Here is a 20,278-nt window from a genome sequence, read left to right on the forward strand (position 1 = left end):
TTTTTCCAAACAATCTCTCGATTCCTTCACCTCCCTAGATCAAAGTCAAAACTGTCATGTCAACCATGTCATGTCAACCATGTCATGTCAACCATGTCATGTCAAACATGTCAACCATGGAAAATTCTGCAAAATTATTCAGTGTTTATGTTCTGATTTACTTTATCATGTTTGAAGGTTACATATGAGTCTCTGCAAGTCATCCGTAGTGTTGTGATTAAGGGTTGTAAGGAGCCGTATCCATGGGTGACATCATTCAAGGTTGCTTATGGCAATGAAATAGATGACTTATTGTGGATCTTAGATGGCGGAAAGAGTGATTTAGCAAAGGTCAGTTAACTTATCGATACATTTTGTAGAACTATTTACTGAGAGATGCAAATCTAAAAATTAGTATAGAGTAAACATAAAATGAATGAATGACAGAACGGATGGATATGAATATACTGACATCGCCATTTAAATATGTTAATGCACATTATAGATGTCCTCCAAGTAGGCTGAAGTATTGGAATCCAAGAACCTTTAAACATTTAATATTAAACTATCTTAGCGATGTGCATGTTTCAGAACCTTTAAACATTTAATATTAAACTATCTTAGCGATGTGCATGTTTCGGAACCTTTAAACATTTAATATTAAACTATCTTAGCGATGTGCATGTTTCGGAACCTTTAAACATTTAATATTAAACTATCTTAGCGATGTGCATGTTTCGGAACCTTTAAACATTTAATATTAAACTATCTTAGCGATGTGCATGTTTCGGAACCTTTAAACATTTAATATTAAACTATCTTAGCGATGTGCATGTTTCGGAACCTTTAAACATTTAATATTAAACTATCTTAGCGATGTGCATGTTTCGGAACCTTTAAACATTTAATATTAAACTATCTTAGCGATGTGCATGTTTCGGAACCTTTAAACATTTAATATTAAACTATCTTAGCGATGTGCATGTTTCGGAACCTTTAAACATTTAATATTAAACTATCTTAGCGATGTGCATGTTTCGGAACTTTTCCTTGTTTTTCTGTTTCTTAGGTATTTTCCGCCAACTTTGATAGAAATACACCAAACCTTGTGTCGTTTGACGAAGGACTGATTGCATTGATGATACGAATTTACCCGGTAACACCCACTGGACAACCTTGTATGAAAATGACAGTGATTGGCTGTCCGTATAGAAGTAAGATATCCACATGACATAAAAATACTTGATACTAAATTATAGCTTCCTCTAAAGATGTCAGATGTCTGCCAGAGGTATGTCCTATTATGATAGTCGATGTAGTGGGGCTTACCTAATGTTATTGATATAATAGTGATATGATGTTTCTCACAAAACAATGTTAATTTTGTTATAGTGATACAAGTTTATCGTGGGACATACATAGATGAAATGATGCTAAATTTATGACGTGCCAATACACCCAGAACTTTTAGTGCGTAATATATTTCTCATCAGAAGGGGACTCATTTAGATTACACATCAAATGTTCTGAGTGTATAGCTTCATCTTATCACCTTATTAGTGTGAACGTTGTCGTTTGGAACTTGTCTGGTTTATATGGAGAAGCCATGCAGTTAGAGTGACTTTGAAAGTACAAGACAATGAACAAATCATCAGTCTAATTTCTGGACAACAGCGTTCGATACTTAAGACATGTCACCAACATCCAATTCACTAATTTGTGGATAGCCAAAAAAAAGAATCAATTGAGAATGTAATGCTATGTGTGTCATTATGCTATAATTTAAGACATCTCCACACATTTAAATTATCTGTTATACAGAATGTTATGGAAGACTTGGAATGGAATCCGGACATATAGAACAAACTCAAATAGAGACATCAAGTACTAATTCATGCCACCAGGATGGAGGTTTCAGGTTGTTCGGATATCCTCACTTCAGCACTTTTGCAATTACTGCACATTCGAGTTTTCCTGATCAATTTATTATGATTGATTTACTCGAGGATCACGTGATAACCGCCATCGCCACCCAAGGCACTTTTTCTCCGTCTGACATAAGTCAAAATACTTTCCCAAGTTACTATGTATTCCAATTTCAAACAAACAATACGGCAGTTGGCTCAACAGAATGGCAGTCATACCGCAATATAGATGGTACTATTAAGGTAAGGGAACCAACTTAAGTTGCCATTACGTTCACCCTCAGATAAATCATTTTAATCCTGAAAGAAAATAAGTGTAATTGATTGCCTATGTGATAATTGTGAACTTGTCAACGAGGGGTTTAATTTATTATTTAGTAAGCATATCTGTGGTCAATTGTATGTAAAGGCAGTGGCACTAGAATCAATGTAAAGTAAAAGGTCTTACAGTTTGAGCTCTGGTTTCGTAAAGTAAGGTGGGTTTTATCATGGACCTATGGTAAATACATCTGAAATCGTCGTCCAAACTATAAAATCAAAATAAGAATGTGCTATAAATGTAACCTGGATGGCTTCAAACATTAAGCGTAAGTTACAGGCCATTCGGCAATTCCCACATACATGATTAGCAACATAAAATAACTGCCTTCAAGACGGATATTATTATACTTAATTTTATTATTAATACATTGGTCCTAGTTTTAGAAAACCGTTTTCCAACAACGTTTAAAATAATCTCCATTCATAGTGGATGACTTTTCTAAACATCAGTAGCTCAAACTGGCGTTTAAACAGCAAGTGTGGATTTAGCGCGATGTACTTATAGATAATTACAGTGGAGCATGGTGAGAACAAGGTTATGATTCAAACAGATATGATTTATTTCTCCCTCATACCATAGAAAAAGAACAAACAAGAAATTACTTTAGGGTCAATGGAATTCAAGTAATGTACGCTAGTTGGGTACCTTTACTAGGCCTTTAGCTTCCGTCAGAAATCATGTGAGAGCGTTATCTCATGTAGATCATTACTGTAAAATGACATTTAGTTTATTTTGTTTTAAGGTGTTCGATGCTAACAAAGACGCGTTTTCTGTAGTTATTAACAAGCTAGACAGACCAGTTGTAGCAACAAAGGTACAATTAATTTACGGGAGAAATACGGAGACGGATTTAGACGTTCTTGCGTGTCTTAGAATGGAATTGTTTGGATGCAAATTAAGTGGTAAGTAAATGTAATGGTTTCAAAGGTGGAGGGTTTATCTCATTGCAGACGATGCTTTTAGTGTTTTTTTCTGTCTTATTAATGAAGAAACAGTGCATATTACATTTACCCAAAAGTAGGCATTTACTATTAATACGGGAGGAACAGTTTGATCGCATTTCAAAATAGTAAGACTATAGTCATTTTAATGGTACAAGCAAGATGGAAAACTTCTTATATATTGTAATAGTCATACAATGATAATAAGACTTTTAGAGATCAGAAGTCTTCACTCTGCTGCAATGTACTAAGTACGTGTTACATTTCGATTATGAGTTGCACACCAAAAACTATAGGAAAATAATAATATTATAGTGAAACTTAAGCTGTTCAGTTCGGTCTTTTTTATGATTATTATTTTCCAGATTTATATAGCCCTCTTCTCATGCTTAAGCATGTTCAAGAGCGCTTTACAATGACAGCAAACTGACAAACCCTTAAAATATGAATATGAAGAATAAAATGGACGCAGATAAAACATTAATATAAAAATATATATATATATACTAAGGAATAATTTTAAAAATAATATAGATTTATAGTGAAATTCCTAAAAGGAAAGAGTGAGTTTTATGTTATTTCTTAAAAGTGGCTAATGTTTTGGCATCACAGATATTATTTGGCAGTGCATTCCATAGCTTGCCAGCAGCAAAGTTAAATTGTTTGTCGCCGTAGGTAGCAGTCCTTACTCTGGGGACCACTAGTGTAAGGGAATTGGCCGATCTCAATGTTCTGTTAGGCTTGTACACATTTGGCATATCAGTTAGGTATTGAGGTGCTTGAAAATGAATTGATTTATATGCATGTACTAATAGTTTGAACTCGACACGACGGTGAACAGGCAGCCAGTGAAGATCTCTTAAGACAGGTGTGATGTGAGAGAAATGCGAAGTTCTAGTGAGTATACGTGCCTCTGTGTTATGGACACATTGCAGCCTATTCAAAGTCGATTGTGGTGCACCAATAAGCAACAAGTAGCAGTAATCAAGACGCGAGGTTACTAGACCATTTACGAGTCATTTGGTTGCATCGTCAATTAAATAACCCTTTATGTGACCGATATTTTGAAGACTCGCGTATCCAGACCTACAAACACTGTTAACTTGTTGGGACATGTTCAGATGAGAGTCAAACATTACACCAAGATTGCTTATCGTTGGCGTTGGTGTGATAACAGAATCGCCAATATTTAATGAAATGTCATTGACACATTTCTTGTTGCCCTTAGTGGAAAAAAACATTACTTCCGTTTTAGCAGGGTTCAGCTTTAGCTTATTATTGTGCATCCAATTCTCGATCTCAGCTAAGCATTCAGATACTAGATGCATTGCTTCCTTCTGTACATCCTCATCGTTAGGTTTAAATGACACCTACAACTGTGTGTCGTCAGCATAAAACTGGTAGTTTAATCGGTGACGTCGAATAAGATCGTCCAACGGTGCTGATGTATACGTACTGTACATCTTAGGACCTAAAACTGAACCTTGAGGCACGCCTTGCTTCTAGATGACAGGTTCAGAATGATGACTACCGGTGGTCACAACTTGTTTGCAAATGCACAGGTATGACGACAGAGCTGCTTGAGAGGGAGGCCTTAACAATGGCGGTAATCAGAGGAAGTAGCTGATCCACGCAGACTTCAACAACCAGGTTGGTAAAGGGTCGAGTCTACATGACTTTGAAGGTTACTTGGTGATCAACGACTTCAACTCCGCTTCACTTGCTGACTTAAGCTGATCGAGTGGTACTATAAACCTGTTGCACTATTAACACTCTGGTTGGTGATTGGTTGCCTTTTGTTTTTGTCAATCTTGTCAGTGAGGAACCTGCTGAATACACAGGGGAGTTCACTGGGGGAGTAGTTTTGCGGAAGGCATGAGCCTTTGTCGTCGCCTAACATTTCTTTAATGTCTTTAATCCCATTGATAAATGTTCTTGGTATTTGCAACTGGTAGACGGGAGGCCCAAGTTGTTCAACTTGTTACCATTTTGTTTTTGCCATTTACACCGACCGTTCAAATTGTTTACTGTTGCTATACACAAGAAATTATCTGACCGATTTCAGCGTTATGGATTCTGAAAAAGTGAAAACATGTTGCCATGTAGATAAATCAATTTTATCCATAATTAAATTGTAATAGTGATGCAATGACTGTGGAGGACCTAATGTTCTTACATGTCCTCCTGTTTCATATTGTGCCATATGGAACACTCATTCGGTATTCAAACAGTGAAATAATTGAAGATAACGAAAACGATTCTAAGATATAACATAGAATTTACTGATGATTTGGGAATAATTACCTATGATAAATTATATAACATATCAATGTATATCGACAAAGTAACGGTGTAGACAACACATAATCTTCTCAACTTATCTATCCTTCTTAGCCTATTTAAATAATTTTGTTACAAAACCGCTATGATTGCATATATAATATGTTTAAACCTTACAAGTCACCCAAGATGTAATCAAAAGTAGCGTACCAATGTACTTCTTTCAGGTTTTGCTGTTAAATTTCATCAATTATTTAACTAATTGGAACTTTTGGAAAAATGATTTACCAATTGCTCTGCCCACACACTGTCGAATACATGAATTTTATTATTTTTCCTGCTAGCATGCAAAACAAAATAAATAAACTTGTGATTACCTTTAACAATATGTTATGTAAATATTTTGGCCTCAAATCAAGCTAGCAGTTGCAATGCTTAAGAGTGTCGCAGTGGCCATCTCAATCAATTTCGCTCACTAATTTTCATCAACAAAAATTAGTTTTGTCATCAGCAAAGATATGAGTTGAAGGAATTAGAACGGCATTTTTAGATATCATATAACATATAGATAAGAAAGTGCAATTGTCCCAAACAGAAACCTGGAGGATCCCAGTGGTGATTTTCATATAATAATATTACACTGAAAGTGTCTGCGCTGTTTCTTGTTACATAATTAAATCAAGAGTATATCTTTTTTTAAAGTTTTAAGACGGATGTCATGCAAGGTTGATTAACATATTTTACGTTGAAGATGATCATCGTCGTTGTAAATTCAATTTTAAAATGCTCCAAAAGTGAATTGTTTAAAACGGATATAAACATCTTGGGAACCGATTAAGTTTTCCAACAAATTTCTAGCGCTCTTTAAACTTGTTGCTAGTATCCACAAGAAATCTTTAATTATTGCCTCATGTTTCTTCTATATTCGTGACACAGAAACGGGAAACGTTTGCGGTAGCGGAGGTTTAGAGATACAGGGGAGCTGTTTTGGGACAGTCCAGAACAGAAGTCAAACAGCTTGTCAGGATATCTTCCAGTCCAACAGTCACCATGCTATCATCAACACTGAGGATTTAAGAAACGCCCTCTATTCTGACTTTGACAACCTGGAATTGGCCAACTATCATTATTACCGAATAGGGTTAAACCTGGAACATTTTACCAATGGAACCTTGAATGCTGAGTTTGAACCTTTTTACTGGTACGACGGATCACCAGCAACATACACCAACTTTAAAGAAGAGGTTTGGGTTGAAGATTATGCAGTGACGTCAGCGGCTCTACAATCTTTTTGTGTCTACTTAAGTCTGAAGGACTCGTTCTCATGGCTAGTGTTTGAATGTAATACTCTGACAATCACGCCAGGCGCATTATGTCAAATGGGTAAGTAACAGCCTGTACCCAAAGTAGCTATTTATACAAACACTTGGTTTTAATTAAAACAGACAAGTGATTTCAGTCTGCAACACTCTGTGTGCTTTAATGTTTATCAGTATAGCAACTTTTCGGAAGGAGATGCCAATTGAAGGCCATAGTATCAAAATGAAAATGACTCGCCAAAGGTGTACCCTCCATCTCCCACCTACCCAAGGTCAACCTTTTCATTATGTGACATTGGCCACACCGCTGATATTTTGACAGATTAAAACCATAATATCGCAACATATAGAATAGCATCTCTCGTTTCGTTAATTTTTGGTCCGTCCGTCTACGTTATGTCCAGTTTTCACATCTTTTACGTGTTCATCTACAGTGGTATTGAACCATGTAAGTTTCTCGTTATCGTTGAGCTGGGGTCCGTCTGTAGACGTTATATCCAGTGTTCACATCTTTTACGTGTTCATCTACAGTGGTATTGAACCATGTAAGTTTCTCGTTATCGTTGAGTTGGGGTCCGTCTGTAGACGTTATGTCCAGTTTTCACATCTTTTACGTGTTCATCTACAGTGGTATTGAACCATGTAAGTTTCTCGTTGAGATGGGGTCCGTCTGTCGACTTTATATCCAGTGTTCACATCTTTTACATGTTCATCTACAGTGGTATTGAACCATGTAAGTTTCTTGTTATCGTTGAGTTGGGGTTCGTCTGTCGACGTTATGTCCAGTTTTCACATCTTTTACGTGTTCATCTACAGTGGTATTGAACCATGTAAGTTTCTCGTTATCGTTGAGCTGGGGTCCGTCTGTAGACGTTATATCCAGTGTTCACATCTTTTACGTGTTCATCTACAGTGGTATTGAACCATGTAAGTTTCTCGTTATCGTTGAGTTGGGGTCCGTCTGTAGACGTTATGTCCAGTTTTCACATCTTTTACGTGTTCATCTACAGTGGTATTGAACCATGTAAGTTTCTCGTTGAGATGGGGTCCGTCTGTCGACTTTATATCCAGTGTTCACATCTTTTACATGTTCATCTTCAGTGGTATTGAACCATGTAAGTTTCTCGTTATCGTTGAGTTGGGGTTCGTCTGTCAACGTTATGTCCAGTTTTCACATCTTTTACGTGTTCATCTACAGTGGTATTGAACCATGTAAGTTTCTCGTTGAGATGGGGTCCGTCTGTCGACTTTATATCCAGTGTTCACATCTTTTACATGTTCATCTACAGTGGTATTGAACCATGTAAGTTTCTCGTTATCGTTGAGTTGGGGTTCGTCTGTCGACGTTATGTCCAGTTTTCACATCTTTTACGTGTTCATCTACAGTGGTATTGAACCATGTAAGTTTCTCGTTGAGATGGGGTCCGTCTGTCGACTTTATATCCAGTGTTCACATCTTTTACATGTTCATCTACACTGGTATTGAACCATGTAAGTTTCTTGTTATCGTTGAGTTGGGGTCCGTCTGTAGACGTTATGTCCAGTGTTCACATCTTTTACGTGTTCATCTACAGTGGTATTGAACCATGTAAGTTTCTCGTTATCGTTGAGTTCGGGTCCGTCTGTCGACGTTATATCCAGTGTTCACATCTTTTATGTGTTCATCTACAGTGGTATTGAACCATGTAAGTTTCTCGTTATCGTTGAGTTGGGGTCCGTCTGTCGACCTTATATCCAGTGTTCACATCTTTACGTGTTCATCTACAGTGGTATTGAACCATGTAAGTTTCTCGTTATCGTTGAGTTCGGGTCCGTCTGTAGACGTTATATCCAGTGTTCACATCTTTTACGTGTTCATCTACAGTGGTATTGAACCATGTAAGTTTCTCGTTATCGTTGAGTTCGGGTCCGTCTGTAGACGTTATGTCCAGTGTTCACATCTTTTACGTGTTCATCTACAGTGGTATTGAACCATGTAAGTTTCTCGTTATCGTTGAGCTGGGGTCCGTCTGTAGACGTTATGTCCAGTGTTCACATCTTTTACGTGTTCATCTACAGTGGTATTGAACCATGTAAGTTTCTTGTTATCGTTGAGATGGGGTCCGTCTGTAGACGTTATGTCCAGTGTTCACATCTTTTATGTGTTCATCTACAGTGGTATGGAACCATGTAAGTTTCTCGTTATCGTTGAGTTGGGGTTCGTCTGTCGACGTTATGTCCAGTGTTCACATCTTTTACGTGTTCATCTACAGTGGTATTGAACCATGTAAGTTTCTTGTTATCATTGAGATGGGGTCCTTCTGTAGACGTTATGTCCAGTGTTCACATCTTTTATAGGTTCATCTACAGTGGTATTGAACCATGTAAGTTTCTCGTTATCGTTGAGTTGGGGTCCGTCTGTAGACGTTATGTCCAGTGTTCACATCTTTTACGTGTTCATCTACAGTGGTATTGAACCATGTAAGTTTCTTGTTATCGTTGAGATGGGGTCCGTCTGTAGACGTTATGTCCAGTGTTCACATCTTTTATGTGTTCATCTACAGTGGTATGGAACCATGTAAGTTTCTCGTTATCGTTGAGTTGGGGTTCGTCTGTCGACGTTATGTCCAGTGTTCACATCTTTTACGTGTTCATCTACAGTGGTATTGAACCATGTAAGTTTCTTGTTATCATTGAGATGGGGTCCATCTGTAGACGTTATGTCCAGTGTTCACATCTTTTATAGGTTCATCTACAGTGGTATTGAACCATGTAAGTTTCTCGTTATCGTTGAGATGGGGTCCGTCTGTAGACGTTATGTCCAGTGTTCACATCTTTTATGTGTTCATCTACAGTGGTATTGAACCATGTAAGTTTCTCGTTATCGTTGAGTTGGGGTTCGTCTGTCGACGTTATGTCCAGTGTTCACATCTTTTACGTGTTCATCTACAGTGGTATTGAACCATGTAAGTTTCTCGTTATCGTTGAGTTGGGGTTCGTCTGTCGACGTTATGTCCAGTGTTCACATCTTTTACGTGTTCATCTACAGTGGTATTGAACCATGTAAATTTCTCGTTATCGTTGAGTTGGGGTTCGTCTGTCGACGTTATGTCCAGTGTTCACATCTTTTACGTGTTCATCTACAGTGGTATTGAACCATGTAAGTTTCTTGTTATCGTTGAGTTGGAGTCCGTCTGTAGACGTTATGTCCAGTGTTCACATCTTTTACGTGTCCATCTACAGTGGTATTGAACCATGTAAGTTTCTCGTTATCGTTGAGTTGGGGTCCGTCTGTAGACGTTATGTCCAGTGTTCACATCTTTTACGTGTTCATCTACAGTGGTATTGAACCATGTAAGTTTCTTGTTATCGTTGAGTTGGGGTCCGTCTGTAGACGTTATGTCCAGTGTTCACATCTTTTACGTGTTCATCTACAGTGGTATTGAACCATGTAAGTTTCTCGTTATCGTTGAGTTGGGGTTCGTCTGTCGACGTTATGTCCAGTGTTCACATCTTTTACGTGTTCATCTACAGTGGTATGGAATCATGTATAAGTTTTCTTGTTATCCTTATATGTTTTGTTAATTATTATTGAACAAGTGGGTTTAATACTTGATTCACACAAATGGGATATATAGCTCTGATTGCATTTATAAAAACTTTTTCTATTTGTCTAAAGATATAGACGAGTGTCATGACAGGAACAAACCCTGTTCACATGTCTGTGTCAACACTCCCGGTAGCTATTACTGCGCATGCCCAGATGGGTTCTATGTCAACCCAGAACAGGAGAATTCTTGTTTGTGTAAGTAATTATTATTATTAAGAAAGTGCTCTTCTGCTGCTAACACTACATAGCTCTGCTTTATGAACATATGTACATCACTACTAAACTAGAACTCGATGTATAATGAATAAGATGGTTATAACAACAACATGACTAGCCGCTTAACACCATAAATGTATCTGTCTCAAAACTCCTATGAAGTTCATAATTATCTCGAAAATACTTCAAAACTATCATGAGTGGCATTGCTAACCAAACTGAATGCGCAATATAATTTTTTGTAGTGTTGCATTGTTTGTACGTGATAATACAGCATACTATAAAATATGAAAAATAATATACTGGAAAGGAGATAAGTGAATGCTGAGGGCTTTCATTATCTGGTAGCTTAGCATATAGCTTCAGCGGTGTGTGGGCACGGTTCCTCATTTAATTTACGCTATAAATTAATATGCGTAATTCTCATTTCAACCTAGTTGAAAAGTTCTATTTTACATCGGGAGGTTGAGGAGATGAGAATAAAGCATTAATAACTACTAATCTCATAGCACAATGCTTGAGCTCCTTTTATGAGATGTACAAGTCATTTATGAGCCTGATAGGCCTAGCGCCTACACGAGTCAGTTGCTAAACCTGGGTGTTGGGGGAATTTGACATTGTGTCCCCCACCCTTCAGTGGAGGGGGACATGTTCGCCTGTCCCTCCCAGGATTGAAGCCCCTGCTCAGGGAATAAATTTAGATATTTAAATCAGTGTTGGGTACATCAATCTCTTACATTACAATGCATCGCTGGTGCACCAGGATTAAATCCTTACAAAAGTTGTAATTGGTAAAGGGATTTGTGCTAGTTATAGATATACGGGATACAGCATTTGCACGAAACACGACCAAAATGTTGCAAGGAAAATGTTGTACCTATAAAGTGCAATGTAGGTATTCTCTGATAGGAAGATGTACTGCACATTTAACTTGGAAGCGTTCACAAGCATGTATATTTGGTGGGAGCGGGAAGAGATTCATCAGTCTTGCTACATCATTACTTAAATTGTTGGATAAGAGAGTTAAAAATGCCTTCACCTATGTAGATTTATGAAGGAAATTTGACCCTCCTATAGGTTGCTTTTCAAGCCATGGCGTGGGGTTGGGCTCACAGCTTTGTGTCAGAGGTCAATCTCTATACACAATAGTTTCACATTCTTGCCAGTGGATTTGTTGGATTTCTGAAATGACAGGCACTCAGACGGTATAGCAGATAATGGATAAGAATAACTGTAGTTAAATGAAAAAGTACAAATCATAAACCTTGTGGCAATCCCTTTGTGTGGCTGACAAGGTGTTATGTAACCTACCTGCTGTATAGGTGTTACGTAATCTACATGCTGTAAAGGTGTTACGTAACAATGCTATCTAGGTGTCACGTAACCTACATACTATACTCTCTTGAACCATACCGTTCTGCAGCTCTTTGCTCATTTATTGGCTACGACGCTTTCGAAGGAAATGGAGTTTGCGTTAGTTTGGGAGGTACCATTATGACAAAACAGGAAGCGACCCAGGAATGTGAAGAAATAGAGGGAGCTCTTTTAGATTCCTTCTACACTTCTTCAATCCAAAAAGACCAGGTATGTAGATCAAACATTCTAATGTAAAATGAGACTACAGGGGTATTAGATAATATGGGCGAGTGCGGAAGCGGTGTATATCTTCTCTATAGAGGTGCAAATAATATAGGATCATATACACAGCAACATCTACAGATAGTCTCATTGTATAAAGGTGTGGAGGATGAGAGGGGAGAGCAAATTATCTGTAAACGGCTACAGTGGGTTCTGGGTCTTTTAGATACAAACAATGAATTCCAAAAACACAAATGTCAGCTTTGTCATGAAAGTCACTTACTAATATTAGTCTTGAATAACATTTAAATAATATAGTTTCAATATTCAAGATCAAATGAACATCAAAATCATATAAACAAAATACTTTTTCTCTTAGAGTTTGAGAGATGTCCTCTCAAGAGGGATTTGGGTAGAACTGCCTTTACCAGAAGCAGCCGACGTCTGTCATGTTCTTATTGGCAATGAAAGCTTTATCACTACCAACATAACCAACTGTGATTCCAGACACAACTTCATTTGCATGCGAAGTAAGTATGTAAAAGTGATAGGTGTTCTTGCTGTATGACGTCAGATCCAGAACTGGATTAATTAATATAATTAACTTATTAACTAATTAATTTATTAACATAAAACAAATGAGCATAAGCTGCAGCTTATGATCATTTGTTTTATAATACTAAGGATTGTTCGTAAAACAAACAATGTATATATTAATTAATCCAGTTCTGGATCTGACGTCATACGACAAGAACACCTATCACTTTTACATACTTATTTCGCATGCAAATGAAGTTTGACATTTGACCCTGAAATGTGCAAAGGTGGAGAGCTGGACAGGAACTTTGGGGTCCTTGTGCTGGGTATAATCCATTTTCAACTTTATATATACCTTTAAATGTACAATTTTCTTGACGTCATCATGCAAAATATCAAGAGGAAACTTAGTTACTCAATTTTGTTTATCCGTCAGTTTGAATTCAGTGACCTTAAGTCAGGTTTTACAATAACATTTCAGAGGAAATATTGAAATAAATTTATTTCTTAATTTTTCATCGATATAACTGAAGATTTCTTATGACATTCCCACTAGATTATCCAGATTCCTTTAAAATTGATGGCGGTTGTGTTGAAGAAAGACGAAGATCACAAGAACGATGTCCAATAGAGAATGTATATTACAACGAAGGTTACCTTTCATGGGTTGCTAGTCCGCGTTTTTATCAGCATATGACTACTACCATCTTCCACATCCTTGTACGACCAGGTTACCAAATAAGGTATTGAAAACTTTCAAGTGAAATGCTCATAATTAAGACGAAAAGACTTAACTTGGTCAGCCAGTCTGGAACTACAACAGGCCTCATATTTCACGGCGGCCACGTTGGCCATGACCGACGGTGCCTTCCAACTGGCCTTGGTGCCTATAGGAAATCTGACGTTTTTACCGCCAAAATGCCTTGCCCTTTTTTTTATCATCGCTAAAATAGTAAACATTCGATTTGACCATTCTGAGTGTCCATGCAATATATGTATGTTAACTTTCAAGGAAAATAGTTTGGATTTTAGACGGATTTCAGAGGCATTCACCATTACTGCATTGAAAATGTACTTGACACAAAGTCATAAATTTAGCAAACATACACATGTAAAACTGAAAGAACTAACACTATTATTTACATCGGCCAGGAAGAAACAGTTGGTCTCAGTTTCTGCCAACTCATGCAATTTTCAATAAACCAGTTAATAATGAAATAAAGACCGGAATATTCATGGATAGACACTGGGCTTCAGGGACGTAGCCAGAAATTCGAAGGGGGGGGGGGAGCAGAATTTCAAAAGGGGCACTACTCTCAAAGGGAGCATTATTACACTTAACGGAGCGCCATGATGTACAAAGAAAAGGTTTGCCCAAAATGCCTCCAACGTTGCAGAAAGCAAACAATAATAAGAGTATTGTATTACGTAGCAGACAAAATTTCAGGGGAAAGATTGAGAAGGGTCGCTTAGCTTCCTTCAACCTGAAAAGATGTCTTTAATGATATTTCCTGATTTTGGTTAAATTTATTGTTTGGGGTACTAGGGTGGGGGGTAGCGATCGCTCCCATTGCTCCCCCTAGGCTACGTCCGTGACTGGGGCCCTGGTTCAATGGACCTCCTGATCGCCTATTGCTTTGCCTCTGTTATTACACCAGAGAGCCTGTACTATTTTTCCAAGGTTAAGAATGATTAGGACTTGTATGATACGAAACATCTGAAAGTAAATTGTCTTAATCAATTGTTTCACTCTTTGGAAATATGAGCTCATTCATTATATTCTGGAATATGATCTCATTTTTCCGCACCAGAATCAACTTTGCCAGTATTAATCTGAGAATCGATGACAAACTTTCTTGTGTGGACAGTCTAGAACTGGTGGAGAACTTCGAAAGCTCACAATCTGTGAAAGGGATGTACTGTGGAGACATTAAAAAACTTATACTTCAACTAGAGACAAACAATGTAACACTGAGTCTCAAAATAGGACCACTGCTGGATGAAATGTCTGATCAGTTATATCTACATGCCTATTTTGAAGGATTAAGTAAGTTATTGAAAATTAAATGTTTACCTCACAGGCCATGCAAGCATATTTTATTACTGCAGTTTGATGCAATATGTATAATAATAATTATAACAATAATAACACTACCATGCACTACTTCTACCACTAAAACTACCACTACTACTACCACTACTACTATAACCATGGGCAGCGATCATGGGGGGAGGGGGGAAATGTCCCCCCCAATATTTTAGCTGGGGGGATATAGTATCTAATATTCCCCCAATATTTGTTGGCAAAGTATTTTTTTTGTGGCTATAATAGCATATTTTTTATGATATCGCTAGTAATTTCAAAATAGAAAATGCTTACATGCAACTTACAAGGCCTAGGAAGTGCCATTTCCAGCGATCTGGGAGGCAGTTTTGGCCAAAATTTTCTTTTACGCTTCGCGCCAACTCATGGTGGTGCCACACTTAGATAATTTGCCTACAAGCTTCGCCCCTCCCTTGGCAAATTCCTCGCTACGCGCCTGTCTAACCAAGTCACAATTTGTTACTAAATATCACCAAAAAACGACACAGACTTTCAACGAGAGTAGTTTTTACTTATTTTCGAAATTAATTAGCTAGACAGACCATGGGCGCAGATCCTGGTGGGGACAGCGGGATGCGTCCCCACCAACCTTTTCAGTGGTTGGGACATGATATACCGCGTCCCCACCAATTTGTCTTGACCAAACAGTGCATTGCAAATTTCCCTGTATTGAACTTTGGCGCAGTTTGATCCAGCATTGTGCAAATGACATGCAGCAGTTCTCACTTTATTACATTTATCCACAGTTGTTAAATTTTGGAAGGAAATCGCATTTGCAGTAGTCTATAATAGTTTTCTGGGAGAGGACCCAGACCCATCGTATACAAAGTCTACTTGGATTATTTGTCCCCTGATTTTTTTTTCTGCAGAAGCCCATGTGTTTCCCCCAACTTAAATTTCTAAGCCATGAGATCTCAAATTTAAGGAGGTTTTGGAGCATTATTGGGTCTGGGAAGTGTTATTTCCGGCGATCTGGGAGGTATATTTGCCAAAAAAAAAATCTTGTACGCTACGCGCGAACCAATGGTCGGGCTCCGCTTAGATAATATCAGAGAACAGATATGCTTCCCCACCATTATCCAAGACTGATCTGCGCCCATGAGACGGACCGCATCCGTAATGAAATTTGGTATATATACAAAATATCATGAAGCACGCGAACAATTTGGGGGTTGTAGTTGCTACGCGCTTACACCCAAGCAAATGTCCCCCCCAATATTTGAAACAAATTGCTGCCCCTGACTATAACTACTATTACAACAACTTCTGCTGCTACTACTACTACTACTACTTCTATTACTAATACTACCACTACTACTATAACTATACTACTACAACCACTTTTGCTGCTACTACTACTACCACCACAGCTACTATTAATGCTGCTACTACTACTATCACCACTACAACAACTACTGCTACTTCTATTACTGCTACAACTGATAGTACCACTACTCTACTACTACTACTATTAATAGTACGACTACTACTACCACTACCTCTACTACTAATACTTATGCTACTACTACTTCTACCATTACTGCTACTCCTGCTGTAAGTACTACTAGTGCTTCTAATATCACTACTACGACTACTGTAACTTCTATTACTGCTACAACTGATAGTACCACTACTCTACTACTACTACTACTATTAATAGTACCACTACTTCTACTACTAATACTACTGCTACTTCTACCATTACTGCTACTAATGTTTCATATAAAAATCGTACACTTTATAGATTCCGCCAATTGAGAACTGCCACAATGGGTCCTCATAATACTTTTAATTCTGTTTCTCTTTCAGATTGCACACTGGATGACTGTACAACCCAATGTCCTTCTGAACCTTTTACGAAATCATTCGGGGAAATTTTTACTTACAATTTCCCAGCCGCTCTCAGTAAATTCTTTGAATGCGCTTGGACGATCATTGTCAGTAATGGATTTTACATTCGTGTAGACTTTACATACTTGGACATCAGTTGCTCTTTAAGCTCTCTGGTAATATACGACTTAGGGAATGATTTTGAAAGTGACTTCAGCAAACCACCAAAGTATGACCTTTGCGGCCACCAAGGAATTTCTCTTGTATCGTCTGGTAATATGCTTCGAATCGATCTCCGTAACTTAGGGGAAAGGTTCTCGACCGGTTTCCATGCTACATATCGCGAAACAGGTATGTCTTAGTTATTGCGTATGTAGTCAATAGTCCTAAACCTTGACTTTCTCTATGTTTGGTACACTTACCTATTGTTATGTATGTTCGCCAGGTGATATCATGATTAAATATCATCTTTAGTGTCACAAAACATTTTCATTGAAACAAATCTTCATGACAATTGATTCCGAATAACGACAAACAGTTGCTTATACTCCTAACCAGTTATTAGTTGAAACAGCCTTTGAGCAATGAACTCGTCTGTTAGTAATCAACAGTAGCATCTGCTGACATGTCTAACACGTGTTACGGTGTTATAACACACTTCAGTTTATACTTATTAATGGTTGTCTCTTACAGTAAACACTGATCAAGTCATGTGTATTGTGTGAACAAACATTAGTGGTGCACCCTTAAACATATCATCAGAATGGATGTATATTGTTGTCAGAGTTACTATTTCTTATAAAATTGTGGGTAATGATATTCAGAATCTTGGGGACAGTAAGTTTGAATCAAAATGACCATCCTTAGCATGCAACAATACATTTTGACAAAAAGTATTTTAAACCACAAAAATTATCATATTTTCTTTAAGAAATACCAGGATGTGGATTTTTTCCAGTGGATGGTGTTAATAATGGCGTCTCTTGGTGTAATGCATCAAGCGCGATGATAGCTAGCCCAAACTTTCCGAATCCGAGTCCTACAGAGACCGCCATCTCTTGGCTGATTGTGACATCTCCAGGAACCTACATATCAGTCAATTTTACAGTGTTTGACATATCCTTACTCTCAAGAACTTGTGAGAAAGCCCAACTGACAATTACCGAATATTCCACAGCCAGCTCTATCTGCAACCAAAACTTTCATGTGTTAAAAGATGGAGTTTATTATAGTCATAGTAATAATATAACGCTTCGATTGTTGCTTAATAACGAAAATGATGAAGGTAGATTCTTCGCCATTTACAAGAAAGAAAGCTTTGTGGCCAACACATTACCATCTAGAGAAGGTGAGTATCATACTAATGATTAAAGTTTTATCAAGAGGCTATACCACGCAACAACATCGTGTCATTAACGTTTTCTGCTTCATGTCTTATATGTCTGTGCGTAACTTACCCATAGCAAGCATCTGCATACCAAGATGGCGTAGGGTACCATTTCTGCGATGATATAACTCTCTATTTTCAATATCAACTCTCTATTTTGTGTTCATTGTGTTTGCCCGTGCGCACACACACATATCATCAATACTTCGCTATACACACATAGTGTGTGTTTGTATTGCAGCCATGAATGCGGTAAGAGGGACTATGATCCAAGGAGAAGTTTCTCCTTCACATTGACCAGTTTACTTGCCATTGCTTTGATGATTTCCCCGTGTACCTTCTTCCTCATCCTTCTCCATCGTCCCGCACCCTGGCCACTAGTACGCGTTTGGTTATCCGTCCCGCACCCTGGCCACTAGTACGCGTTTGGTTATCCGTCCCGCACCCTGGCCACTAGTACGCGTTTGGTTATCCGTCCCGCACCCTGGCCACTAGTACCCGTTTGGTTATCCGTCCCGCACCCTGGCCACTAGTACGCGTTTGGTTATCCGTCCCGCACCCTGGCCACTAGTACGCGTTTGGTTATCCGTCCCGCACCCTGGCCACTAGTACGCGTTTGGTTATCCGTCCCACAGCCTGGCCACTAGTACGCGTTTGGTTATCTGTCCCACAGCCTGGCCACTAGTAAGACGCGTTTGGTTATCCGTCCCACAGCCTGGCACTAGTACGCGTTTGGTTATCCGTCCCACAGCCTGGCCACTAGTACGCGTTTGGTTATCCGTCCCACAGCCTGGCCACTAGTAAGACGCGTTTGGTTATCCATCCCACAGCCTGGCACTAGTACGCGTTGGGTTATCCGTCCCACAGCCTGGCACTAGTACGCGTTGGGTTATCCGTCCCACAGCCTGGCACTAGTACGCGTTTGGTTATCCGTCCCACAGCCTGGCCACTAGTAAGACACGTTTGGTTATCTGTCCCACAGCCTGGCCACTAGTAAGACGTGTTTGGTTATCTGTCTCGCAGCCTGGCCACTAGTAAGGTGCGTTTGGTAATTGTTATTCTGTTACAGATGCGTATTGTGAGAAGGGATGGACCCTTAGCAGTAACGACTGTTATCGTGTGGTGCAGAGCTCAGGACTTGTAACTTGGCTCGAAGCTCAAGAAACTTGTCAAGATTGGTCCGACGAGTCCTCCTACCTTGTAGTGATACATTCACAGCTCGAGATGGATTTTGTACAAGAACTTATTCTGAAGACAGGGAATCCAGAACTGGGGACATATATTGGTGAAATGATTTGTATTAATTTTAGCCTGCAAAAGTAATTCATAGTTGCAACCAAAAAGTTATTTGTGCAGTATTGGCCAAATTTAAACATCATTACTAGACCAACTTTTCACGACTTAAATTACACAAATCAAAACTTGACATAGTGATTTAAAAAGTCCTAAACTTGCTCAGAATCGTTGGGTCAGCAGTATATATTGTTAGTTGTACTTGACAAAACTTCAGAGTAGGGTTCTTAATAAAAATGGGTGGGTGTTCCTTACAAAGACCAGAGAAGACAATTGACATTCATCCTATTTTTAGAAAATTACTTATTACTCTTGTTTATTAAACAGATATAGCTCATTAGTGTTCGTGTCCGTCCAGAGCTCCAATCAAGTCAATGTATATGGAATGAGCATCCTACCAACATTTATATTCTGTTATTTTATTTACTTAAACCCTCAGGACTTTGGTGGGACGAAAGTGAGAGGGCTTTCCGTTGGGTGAATGGACAACCTTTGACCTTCTCTGACTGGACCATAGATCGGTCAGTGTTATATTAAAACCTTTGCTTCACATCGAAAATAGTCGTCTGTAAGGTTTTCATTAATGACCATTGTTGTATATTGACGTAGGGCGGTGTTAACAATTTCTTGGCAACTAATCAGATTCAGCTTGGACAACATAATTTAGCAATGTACCTAATATTACATACCCAGAAAGCTTACAAAAATTGTCTGGTAGAAGATTTTGATGCATTGTCCTCATAGTTCTTATGATTCTCTTTCTAACTATGTGAAAATTTCATTCGACGTTTTCTTCTTATAGAAATCTGGTTTTCAAATTCACCAGTTTCTCACCAAAGCTCTGTTTGTTCGAACGCACCAATATGGTGAATCCTGTAATGCAGGCAAAAAGGCAAAACGAGCTACTTGAAGTTAGCACTCCCATTTCCGCAAGAAATACACTCTCGCATGTACAGGCACAGGTGATTGCTCATTATA

The 20,278-nt window shown here is 38.4% G+C and overlaps 1 protein-coding gene across 9 annotated transcripts in view; it reads left to right on the forward strand.

Moving 5' to 3' along the window:
• Nucleotides 1-20,278, forward strand: part of LOC139962700 (uncharacterized) — a 110,089-nt gene that overhangs the window by 68,168 nt on the left and 21,643 nt on the right. For all 9 annotated transcript variants that reach the window (XM_071962896.1, XM_071962897.1, XM_071962898.1 and 6 more), the window contains 14 exons: nt 178-330; nt 1,049-1,193; nt 1,801-2,147; nt 2,969-3,128; nt 6,384-6,830; nt 10,425-10,550; nt 11,995-12,155; nt 12,529-12,679; nt 13,243-13,429; nt 14,498-14,733; nt 16,600-16,971; nt 17,552-17,968; nt 19,077-19,292; nt 19,740-19,821. In XM_071962896.1, coding sequence (XP_071818997.1) covers nt 178-330; nt 1,049-1,193; nt 1,801-2,147; nt 2,969-3,128; nt 6,384-6,830; nt 10,425-10,550; nt 11,995-12,155; nt 12,529-12,679; nt 13,243-13,429; nt 14,498-14,733; nt 16,600-16,971; nt 17,552-17,968; nt 19,077-19,292; nt 19,740-19,821 — 3,200 coding nt within the window. The remainder of the gene's footprint in view (nt 1-177; nt 331-1,048; nt 1,194-1,800; nt 2,148-2,968; nt 3,129-6,383; nt 6,831-10,424; nt 10,551-11,994; nt 12,156-12,528; nt 12,680-13,242; nt 13,430-14,497; nt 14,734-16,599; nt 16,972-17,551; nt 17,969-19,076; nt 19,293-19,739; nt 19,822-20,278) is intronic.

The sequence above is a fragment of the Apostichopus japonicus genome, chromosome 21 (assembly GCF_037975245.1).
Source record: "Apostichopus japonicus isolate 1M-3 chromosome 21, ASM3797524v1, whole genome shotgun sequence".
In the NCBI taxonomy this organism is placed as follows: domain Eukaryota; kingdom Metazoa; phylum Echinodermata; class Holothuroidea; order Aspidochirotida; family Stichopodidae; genus Apostichopus; species Apostichopus japonicus.